At 37.4% G+C, this 12,288-nt stretch overlaps 1 protein-coding gene across 4 annotated transcripts in view; it reads right to left on the reverse strand.

Moving 5' to 3' along the window:
• Positions 1–12,288, reverse strand: part of SLC41A2 (solute carrier family 41 member 2) — a 132,385-nt gene that overhangs the window by 40,841 nt on the left and 79,256 nt on the right. For all 4 annotated transcript variants that reach the window (XM_067697804.1, XM_067697803.1, XM_067697802.1 and 1 more), the window contains exon 8: positions 8,571–8,650. In XM_067697804.1, the coding sequence (XP_067553905.1) occupies positions 8,571–8,650 (80 nt within the window). The remainder of the gene's footprint in view (positions 1–8,570; positions 8,651–12,288) is intronic.

Here is a 12,288-nt window from a genome sequence, read left to right on the forward strand (position 1 = left end):
CAAATATTTAAGTAACAAATAATAATAAAAAGAATAGATTACAAAATCTTACATTACTTTACAGTATAAAGTGTATGAGTAAGTATATCTAACACACATAATGAGACTAGCATAACTCTGAGTTCAAAATCCAACAATGACAATATGAAAAAGGAAAATTATAAGCCAATCTTATGAATAAAAATAAATGTAAAAAAGATATCAAACTGTTGGCAAGCCAAATCCAGCAAAATGTTAAATGTGTAATACACCACAACAAAACTGCATTTATGCTAGGAATGTAAGGCTGATTTAATAATTGAAAATAATATAATACGGTACATTAACAAATAAATGAAGGAAAAAATAATATGATTATATGAATAAATGCAGAAAACTTGATAAAGTTCATCATTTTATTATTTATTATTAAAAACTCTTAGCAAACCAGGAATTGAGGGGTACTTTTTTAACCTGGTAACTACACATGCACACACGCACGCATACACGTGAAATCTGTGATATACAAAAGAGGTACTGCAGATCAATAAAGAGTGGTATAGATTTTTCAATAAACAGTACCAAGACAGTTATTAATATGCCAAAAAATACCATGAAATTGGACCCCTATTCTCATACTATACACAAAAATCAGTTCCAAGTAGATTAAAGGCATCATGTGAAAGACAAAATAATTAACATAATTAGTATAGAAACTTATTAAAGTTTTAACCACTCATGAAGTTAAAACCCCATCATGATCTCATCATGATCACCGGTTATATTTTTAAACTATAGCAGAATTATTACCTTGAATAGCTTCCCTTAATGTCAGAAATGCTTTCTCGCTATCACAACATACTCTACATTTCTATTATGAGCAAGTCTATCAGAATTTCTTTTTTTTTAGCGGTACGCGGGCCTCTCACTGTTGTGGCCTCTCCCGTTGCAGAGCACAGGCTCCCCTGCATCGGCAGGCGGACTCAACCACTGTGCCACAAGGGAAGCCCCCAGCATTTCTTTTAAATTACTTAAATTCCTCACAGACTAACTGCACTACTAGAGCTAGTAGAGAGCTTTTAAATATTGTCACATAAATTAATAACATTAATAAAAAACAGATTTTCAACATACTAATTAGTGAGAGCTTTCAGTATCCATAAGACCTAATTTCTAAGTGCCTTATTGCTAGAATGAGCTCCACTGATAACAGAAAGTTTGATAGTATGAACAAATTCAGAAGGTTCATCAAAGGACTGCTTTAAAATCCAACTTCATGCTTTATTAAATTTAGAAATATATGTTTCCAGCAAATGTTTAGCACAGAATAGATTTCACACCATAGAATATATTTCAAATTATGTCAATAATTCTTTTGGGCATTCCTAAGGGAACCTGAAATAAAAGTTCATTTTGTTCAAAAGCAAAGCCTTATAATCAACAGCACAGCAGATCTAGTATCTTCCATATATACCTACATATTTTGGCCATCTCCACACATCTCTGCATTTTCACCTCTCCTCCTTTCATGACTCCTTATCAGAACTCACACACAGGAACTGCTCTTTTAGTTTCAAGAAATGCAAAGGGATAGGGGAGATGTGTCTTCCATTTTTTTCTTTTTTTTTTTTTTTAAGAAGAAATACATGTAAGCCCCTCAGAGTGAAGACCCTTTCCTCTAAATGAGGGCAGGCACATTCACCTCTACCACTTCCTTCCGGTGTACGTGTCGGCAACCTGATGAGTGACTTACAAGGTCTCCAAATTTTCTGCTTCCCTTACCCTAGATCATGCATTCTTAGTGGGGACAAAAATTTGTTCTTGGGGGGAGAAAAAAATTTTTCACTCATTTTATGTATAAAGCACGGATATACATACAGTATAGAAATGGATAAACTGGATATCTGTGATATTAAAATTTCATGGGTGGGAACATTTAGGGGAAAAAATGTTTTAAATGGTTCCCTCAGAGGGTCATAATGAAAAAAAGGTTGAGAAACACTGCCTCGATCGGAACTTCCCAAACCAGGATGCCTTGAATAGTTTACAGCTGTGTCAAGATACTGACCTTCGAAGCTCTGCAGGGGCAGGCTGGTTGCCTCTGGTTCCAAGTGGCCTCCTTCTTCTCCCTAGTGTGCCATCTAATATTACAATTTTCTGTGTGTGTCACGACATGAAACAGGTTGGGAAATCTATCTACCTTCTTGGGACAACTGAGAATGTCATTATAGGTAAGGCCCTTCACCTTAGTCTCTCTTCAGGACTCCTTTTCTTACCACATTGAAGTAATAAGGGGTATCCTTTTTTTCCAAGGCTACTTTGTAGCCCATCATTCTGTGGACTTTGCCCTTTCCTTCTTCACCATCTCTCATGCATCCTCCATCTTTCCTTTTCTATTACTCCTTTGCCTCCTTGTCAATAAACATACCTATATCCCTCCTACCTTGGAAATTCTTCATTTGGACACCTAGCTGTTATTCTAATTCTTTTCTTTTCATAGTCAACCATTTAATAAGAAATCTAAAAGTGCTACTTCCAGGATTTTTATTTTGTACTAAATATTTAATAGATACAGAAATAATACTTATAAAATACATATAAGCTATAAATAACCATATTGCAAAAACACCCATGTACCCATCACCCAATTTAAGAAAAGGAATACAGCATGATTTTTACATTTGAAGTACCCTATGTGCCCTCCCCAATCCCATGCCCTTCTTCGTCAATCAGAGTAACTATCCTGAATTGTGTTTTTCATTCTCTTGTTTTCTATGTTATGACCACATATATGTGTATTCCTAAACATGCTTTTGAACTTTATAGAAATGGGATAATTCACATATATTAAGTTCCTAAAATTCATCTTTGTTGTTATGTGAAATGTAATTTTTTAATTTTGATTGTTCATAACATTCTATCTAAGGCTATACCTTCATTTATTTAGCCATTGCTTCTACTCAACAAAAACTGAACTCTCAAATGACTTCCAAACCACTGAAGAAATGGTTCCTTCTGAATCATTTCCCCTGGCTACACTAACTTAGCTCATCCCTCTTCTAACCAATTGATCTCTAGCTCAACTCTTTCTGTCCACAAAATATTCACTCCTGGGATTGCTAACTTCTTTCAGTATCTAAAGAGCTCCTATCTAAATATTCACTCCGGGCTTTCCTGGTGGCACAGTGGTTAAGAATCCACCTGCCAATGCTGGGGACAAGGGTTCGATCCCTGGTCCAGGAAGATCCCACATGCCGTGGAACAACTAAGCCTGTATGCCACAACTACCGAGCCTGCGCTCTAGAGCCCGTGTGCCACAACTACTGAGCCCGCAAGCCGCAACTACTGAGCCTGTGAGCCACAACTACTGAAGCCCACGCGCCTCGAGCCCGTGCTCCTCAACAAGAGAAGCCACCTCAATGAGAAGCCCACACACCACAACGAAGAGTAGCACCCACTCGATGCAACTAGAGAAAGCCCGCGTGCAGCAACAAAGACCCAATGCAGCCAAAAATAAATAAATAAATAAATTTATAAATATTCACTCCTATCTAAAAAGCTTGTAGAATATACCAAAGAGGAGGAAATGCTAAGAAACCAATTTCTATGGTTACACACAGGAGAAATTGTTAAGGAAAGTAATAAACGTTGCCATCACTACTAGTTTTTTATACAAATAGTAAGAACCATTTTTCTATTTATTTTTTTTTTTTACCTTTTTTTAATGCACTTCACCAGTTCCTAAGTATATGAAATGTTTCGGGTATAATCTAAGTTGTGTTATTTAATAAGATAACTTCAAATTCGGTGACATGTACTTTGCAGCAAAACAAAGCATGTTCCTTAAACTCATGCATTTATTCATCCAGCAATTACCAAATCCTAACATGCTAGGCACTATCTCTAGGCACTAGAGAGTCATACAAAAAAGAATCATCATATAAAATAATTATGTATGTTAAAAGTATGCTGTGGAAGCATAGAAAAGAGAATTTTTTTTTTTTTTGCCCATGCCGCATGGCTTGCGGTATCTTAGGTCACCAACTGGGGATCAAACCCATGCCCTCGGCAGTGAAAGTGCAGAGTCCTGACCACTGGACTGGCAGGGAATTCCCAAAGGGAACTATTTTGCAGAAGAGGTGACATTTTAATTGGGTCTGAATGAATGAGCAGAACTTGGTAAGTAGAAGAAGGGAAGTGAGACAGAGGGAACATCAGGTACAAAGGAATGGTATAGAGAAATGACATGATCTTTTTGAGAAAGCAACAAAAATTCAACAAGATGAGAATTTTAAGAATTGGTGGAGTGGTGGAGAAATGAGATTAGAGAGGGTGATTTTAGGGCAGATTGGGCTTACTGAGTATATTACGCTAGATAATTTGTACTTTATCTCCAGGAAACTTAACTGTGATCTTTACGTAAGCAAGGGACAGGATCAGCTTTGTTGATCGGGAAGCTAACTCTAACAGCAGTATGGAGGACAGACAGGTTACACTGGGTTATAGTAGAGGCAGGGAGACAATTTATGCAGATGTACCCAGGGAAGATGAATGAACAAAAACCAGGGAGCATGGGGAGACAAAGGGTTGAGACTAACTCAGAAGGTATTTCAAGAGCAGATGAAAAGAGAGAGCATTTAGAGAAAGGAAGTGTGTGACTTTGGGATGTTTTGTTTGTGTAGATAATAATACCACTAACTGACAGGAAACCCGGAAGGAAGAGCAGGTTTGGGGGGAAGATAATGAGTTCAATTTGGAGCTTTGGATCTTCCGTGTGGAAATATCTGTTTAAAGTATGGATCTGGAAGTGAATGAAGGTCGAGACAGGGGATAGAGAGCTGAAGTCACATAACTAAGACAAATGGTTCTCAAACATTTGCATGTGTCAGAATCAATTGCTGGGTTCTACACTAGACTTTCTGACATCGGAGGTCTGGGCTGAGGCCTGAGAATCTGCATTTCTAACAAGATCCCAGGTGATGCTGCTAGTCTGGGGACCACACTTTGAAAACCTCTGAACTAGACAATATCCCTCATAAAGAAGGTGAAAAGTGAGAATAGAATATGATCAAGAACAGAGTCTGGAAGAATACACATACTTAAAGAGGCAGTTAGAAAGGAGGAGTTAGTGAAGGAAAATGGAGAGAATTTTCAGAGAATGGGAGGAGAATTGGGAGAGTTGCAAAAGGGCAGATTAACTAGTATCAAACAGCTGAACAGAATGAAGACTGAAAACAAGTTACTGGATAAAGTAATTAGGGGGTCACTGTGGAGCTCAGTAAAAAAAGTTATGTAGAGTGAGAGGGATGGAAGACATTGTAAGAAATTTTACAAGTACAGGCTACACTTTGAAAAGTTTGGTTGTAAAGAGTAGAAGGGAGAAAACAGAAGCTTGAGAAGGCAGAACACTGTGGGAAAGGTGATTTAGAACGAAAGAGTCGAGTACAATTGTAAACTAAAGAGGAAAGATGAAAAAAAAAAGAGGAAAGATGGAAGAGAGGAAGGTATGGAAGATACAGGAAAAGTTAAGATAACTGAGAGTAAGGATCCCATTGGAGGTGTAATGGTCTTAGATAAAAGAGTCTACTCTTCTTCTGAGATGGAGTGAAAAAGGTTAAGAGTAGACACTGTTAGAGCTGAAGGGAAAGGAAGGAGAAGGAAGCTGGGAGACACCTGCCTAAAGCCTCTGTTTTCTCTGCAGAGCTGCCCTGTAAGACACATTAAAGGTGCTTCTTCTGGAAGATGGAAGGCAGTGCCAGATGGAAATATGAATCTACACAAAGGAAAGAAGAGTGCTGAAAATGTGAAAAATCTGGGGAAATGTACAAGATACCACCCCCTCATTTTTTATCTTTTTAAAAAATACTTGTTTAAAGCAAAAATAATGTTATAGGATTTATAGCAAAGTAAAACGTATGACAAAAAGAGCCCATAAGAAAGAGTGAAAATCCAAGTATACTAATATAAGGTTCTTATCCTTTACGTAAAGTGATATATTATTATTTGAAAGTAGACTGTGATAAAGATATAATAAGACCTAGATCAGTAGTTCTCAAAGTATGGTCTAGGGTTTAGAAAGAAGATTAGATCCAGAAATTCCAACCCCTCTCTAACAAAAGTTCCAGAAGGGGAGACTCACAGCATCCTGTGGAAAAGAAATCTTTTTAACCTAATGTTTCCAAAACTTAGCTGACCACAGAACTCACTTTTCAACACCTCGAGAACTATCGTTACATGAAATATATTTTTTAAAAATGTTACTGGTTCTGAGAGATGTTAATAAGCATTAAAAGATACCCTCATCACAGTATCAACACAGATATGCCTTACTTTAAACAAAGTGTGTATTCCCGTATCTAATATAACAGATAAATTAGTAGCTGTTCATTTTGAAGGAAAGAAGTCACAGGCTTTGGGATATCAAGCAGATCTGGGTTTAAACCACCATTTGCTAGATATGAGACCTTATCTTTATTTGAGGATTAAATAACATAACATGCATAAAAGAACTAAAAGTAATCTGCCACAGAGTAGGTACTCACTAAATAGCAAATGATGGGGACTTCCCTGGTGGTACAGTGGGTGAGACTCTGCGCTCCCAATGCAGGGGGCCTGGGTTCGGTCCCTGGTGGGAAACTAGATCCCGCATGCATGCCACAACTAAGAGTTCGCATGCAGCAACTAAAGAAGTCCGCATGCCTCAACTAAGAAGCCCACATGCCGCAACTAAGAGTCCACATGCTGCAACTAAAGATCCCGCATGCCGCAACGAAGACCCAGTGCAGCCAAAATAAATTAATAAATAAGTAAATAAATATGGAAAAAATAGCAGATGATGACGATGGTGATAAAACAGGGAGGGGTCTTTTAAATAGTATGTCTCAGCACACTTAAAACGAAATTCAGTTCTCAGAAGTTACAACTTTTTTGAGAAGCATGGCGTGAATCTTCTCAATCAATGTTTTTAAAGAGCATAATGTAACATAAAATGTGTTCACTGTGATACCCAACTAAGAGGTTTACTTACTGAGATAGAAAAAAGATTTTACCACTATGCCATGCCATGCACAGACTTCCAATGAGGGCACTTTAGCAAACTGTTTCTTGTAAAAGGCAAAATAACAGAGATACTCACTAAAATCTTACTAATAACGGGGTTGTAATTTAAGTTAAATTTCTCACTGAGATGCTGGGCAATACAGTTCTAACAGTCATTGTTGGGTAATATTCATGCTAGTGAATTCATCAAGTAATAGTCACTGAGAGGATTCGGACAGGGGGAAAGAAAGTGATAGTTATTCCAGGCAGTGAAAATTAGATCTCTGTATGGCCACAATGCAAGAAGCAAGTCGCAATGATAAAGGATAAAGTTGTGTGCGTCCAAGAGCATATAGAGAGAGTCTTGACAGCTAGGCAGAAGAGTTCTAATTTGATTTGACAGGCAGGAGGAAACCACTGTCAAGTTCATCAGCTTAAAACTAATGTAATAAAAACAATGTTTACGGTAGACCCATCTACTAGTGACGTTCAACTTGCACTGAACAGGGAGTGAGTCAGGAAGCCTACTTTATTACTTGAATGATGGTTGAACTGAGACATTAGTAGACTACAGTAGTAAGACATACTTGTTATATAAATAAATGAACAAGTGAATTATGTTAATGTACAAATAGACAAGATTTGGTCATTATCTATTCAAAGAGGATGAAAGAGCCAGGTTGAATCAAATGGGTCCATGATGTTAAGGGCAGGTGATGGGGAGAATGGTGCTACCAGGAAAACTGGGAGGGGCATCTCTAGGGGAAATTTGTTCAGGTACCCCAAAATTAAAATGTTCAGTAAAAATTGTAGATATGAAATTAGATTTTAGAGAAGTTGCCTTTGTATATCATATTTTCTTATTCATAAATATACAAAAGTAATTTATATTAAATGTGTCATATATCCTGTGATACAGTTTTCCTCAGGTAGCATTATTTTAAATTATATTGGCTTAGGCTATACCAAAATCCAATTTAGTGAATGCCAGCCCAAAAGCCAGTAGGACTGGATTAAATCTGTCTTTTTAAATGGAATTTATATAAAAACCCCTGTGAATTTAAGTATTATAATTCCCATTTTATAGATAAGAAAAAATATAAGGCAGATTTGAAAGGGATCAACAGAGGAGTGATAGATTTTAATGGAGTGAATTGACTCCAGCAATGCTTAAACCTAGCTAACTCTAATTTATCCACAAAAATTGACAGGGACAGCAACACAGCAGCACAAGAAAGCAGGTAAGCCCAAAGTTAATGATAATATAGAATTGGAATATCCTATTTTGCCACAGGAATCTTAAAAATCAGGTATGTCTGATTCTCAAACTAATATCTAGAGATAAGATTAAGTGAGAGTTCTTTTCAAAAATGTGTTCTGCATACTGAGAACATACAGTGTAGTTTCCACCATGAGCAACAACCTGGGATTGAAAATCAAATGAATAGAATGGGAAGACAGACCTCTTAAAATCTGAACTCAAAGGTTCCTGTTTGTACCTAAGGATATAGAGAGACAGGATATCATTATGAAACAGTGTATCTAATTCTTACCATTAATAACTGGTGTGTAAACAACAATCCCAGCCAAGTTTGGGTCAGATACAGTTGTGTCCAGAATAAGGCCCCCGATGCTGAAAGAAGCAAAAGCATATAATTTAGGGAAGAGGAAAGGAAATGTACTAATTGGAAGTTGTTCTTTATATACAAACACCCCTATTTTTAAACATAAAATATTTAGACATTTGAAAAATTGAATAAAAAGAAAAAATATTCAAAGTAAAAATCACTGTCAAAAGCAAAATGGTGAAAACAAAACATGGCATAAGCTGTAGCCCCACGTTTCAGGTCTCTCCTTCTGGTCTACATGTTTACATACGTTACACGTAGAAAGGAAAAAAGCATATACTTTAAGTGCATTAAAATGTCTGGAAGGACATGTAAGAAATTATTAACAATGTCCACTCCTACAGGTGACACTGACAGGAGACTCATGGTCATTTTATATCCTTCTGTACTTATTAGTTTTTTAAAAACCATGTGCATTTATTACCCTTATAATTTAAAAAAAGGTTTAAAGAGTATCCTTTCATATTTGAAGTAAGCAAGCCATTAAAGAGATGACTTTTATTGTGTTAAAACTAGATACAGTAGATTACAGTGTCTGACCATTGGTAAATTAAAACAATGAGTTGCAGCCATAGAAAGAGCTGATCTGAAGAACAGAGGTCTGGAAAAATAACATACAGCTATACAGTGGCAAGATAAACACTCTCAGTGTCTCAATGGAGCTTGGAGATTTTTTGTTTGTTTGTTTCCAAGACCATTAACAATTGGTTAACTTCAGTCTGTTGGTCTACGTACTATAAAACAGTGTCAGTCCCAGTATTTCATGGGATCCTGTTGCCAAATCTTCCAGGAAAATGCAATTCACGTTACAGAAAAATGAACTATATGCTGTCAGAGAACAGGGTTGATGGTCAACTATCAGATCAAAGGTTCTTACCACTACCTGATAGTTAATATTAGGAAATTATTAAATCTTTACTATTTTAATTCTTTAATAATATAAATGAATGGCTAAATATGCCTAAACTGCTAGGAGTTCCCATTAAAAAGTATACTATAAAGTCTAAAAACAGTCATCCTTAGAAATATTTTACTACGTAATTTAAAAAACTATGTATTTCATAGAATAAACTAGTTATATGTCAAAGAATAAATCTCCATGCCAAAACACACAGATCATGCTGTGTATATAACATGAACACTTGCTAAAATAATTTTAAAATATTTTTATTACCCAGGTGATAAAAACTTATCATAGAAAAATTAGAAAATACAAACAAAAAGAAGAAAAATCAACCATAGGGCTTCCCTGGTGGCGCAGTGGTTGAGAGTCCTCCTGCTGATGCAAGGGACACGGGTTCGTGCCCCAGTCCAGGAAGATCCCACATGCCGCGGAGCGGCTGGGCCCGTGAGCCATGGCCGCTGAGCCTGCGCGTCTGGAGCCTGTGCTCCGTGACGGGAGAGGCCACAACAGTGAGAGGCCCGCGTACCGCAAAAAAAAAAAAAAAAAAAAATCAACCACAGTTACATCATTCAGGGTTATACTGTTACCATGTTGATATATAGCCTCCCAGACATTTTTAAACATATATATATATATATTAAAATAAATTTATTTATTTTTGGCTGTGTTGGGTCTTTGTTGCTGCACGCGGGCTTTCTCTAGTTGAGGTGAGCGGGGGCTACTCTTCGTTGCGGTGTGCGGGCTTCTCATTGTAGTGGCTTCTCTTGCTGTGGAGCACGGGCTCCAGGTTCACGAGCTTCAGTAGTTGTGGCACGGGGGCTCAGTAGTCGTGGCTCACGGGCTCTAGAGCGCAGGCTCAGTAGTTGTGGCGCACGGGTTTAGTTGCTCCGTGGCATGCAGGATCTTCCCAGACCAGGGCTCGAACTTGTGTCCCCTGCATTGGCAGGCGGATTCTTAACCATTGAGCCACGAGGGAAGTCCAAAACATGTATATTTTTAAAAATAAAAACTCAAATTGTAAAAGTAGTTTTCTTCACTTGTATTAAATTTGATTTTTATCAAACAAACATACATGCATCATTTAAAAGGCGAAAGTACCACAAAGCTTATAAAATAGCCCCTAGCCCTAACAACACATCCTGCTCTCCACTAGCAATTCTTTTTAACTTCTTTAACTGTTTCTTCTGGCATTTAATCCTCTATTTCTAAACAGCATGTTTATACTATTTCTTGATTTTTAATTTTAGACATTTACCTAATGACGTCCACTATGGCAGGTGAGCATTTAGTCTCTCTTACCCTTCCCTCCCCACATTAGTCCCTTCACAATTCCCTTCCTTCCTCTATCCTGCCAATCTGGTTATATTATAATTTTTGGTGAAATATTTAGGTTTTACTTTATTTTAACAGTGAAATCATTATTCACAACTGGGCCACAAAGTGTGTTGAGATCTCCCCATTTGTACTGTTTTGCCTTGTTTCATATTTTTCTTAATTTTTTTTAGGTACTTATTACTAATTCAGAATCAAATTTGGAACAAAGTTAATGAATGGCCTCTGAATACATACTCATTAGGTAACCAATGAGTTCCCTTTTTTTTCCCTTAGAGACATTCCTTCTTAGGTCACTGTCTTGCCAACCTGGACAGTTGCTCTGTAGGTCTGATGCTCAGCTGTCATTCTGTACCTTCCCTTCACCTCCCCACGATGGGTCTTGGTTTATGTACTATGACCAGGTCCCAACATTTCATGGGATCCTGTTGACCAAATCCTCCAGGAAAACACAATCTACATCATAGAAAAATGAACCACATGTTGTCACAGGTTTCCTCATTCCCGTGTCATCTTATTTCTTGATTATTTCCTCATTTTGATAGACATCTTCTCTCAGCTTTTATATGAGAGGGTATACGGGAAATAAATTTTTTGAGATCCTGCATGTCTGAAAGCTTCTTGAGTCTACGCTTATGTTTGCTTGATACAGTGAGCATGTTTTATGTTCAAAACAATTTTCCCTCAGAATTGTGAGGGAATCACTTGGTGTTGCAGCTGGACATCATTCCAATTCCCAATCCCTTATATGCAACTGGACTTTCCTCTCTGGAAGCTTTTGGGATTTATGATAATGTGCTTTGCTTGGGGTCCCTCCTACTCATTGTGCGAGGTACTCAGAGGGCCTTTTAAATCTGGAAGCCCATGTTCTTCAATTCTGGGGAATTTTCTTGTATTATTTCTTTGATAATTTCCTCTCCTTATTGTTTGCTCCGATTGTCCACCTCTTTGCTTTCTGGTCTACTTTCCAGGATAGTTCCTCAACTCTACCCTCAAGATTTTTCTTCTGATTCTTTTTGTTTCTACTATTTATACATTTTTATATTCCCAAGAGCTCTTCCAATTTTTCAAATCCTCCTTATTAGAAAATTCTGTTCTTACATTATAGATGCCATAACTTCTCTAATTTCTCTGAGGATACTGGTGATCGTTTTTGGAGACTTTTCAACTATGCCTGCAATTTTGGGGGAACGTTTTTGTTTTTTTTTTTGTCTCTGTCATGTTAAAAGCCTTAACCAAATGTCTGGCGACCGTTTACTGTCTGCTCCTCCTTAAGGGATACTGCAAAGCATATCTGGAGCTCTCTGTGCACAAGCGCAGAACTTGTCAGCAGGCGGGCCTCACTGAAGAATGATCAGATGGGCATGTAGCTCTTTCACTAAAGGATCCACAGGGTCAGTTTTTGCA

The sequence above is a fragment of the Pseudorca crassidens genome, chromosome 11 (assembly GCF_039906515.1).
Source record: "Pseudorca crassidens isolate mPseCra1 chromosome 11, mPseCra1.hap1, whole genome shotgun sequence".
Classification (NCBI taxonomy): Eukaryota; Metazoa; Chordata; class Mammalia; order Artiodactyla; family Delphinidae; genus Pseudorca; species Pseudorca crassidens.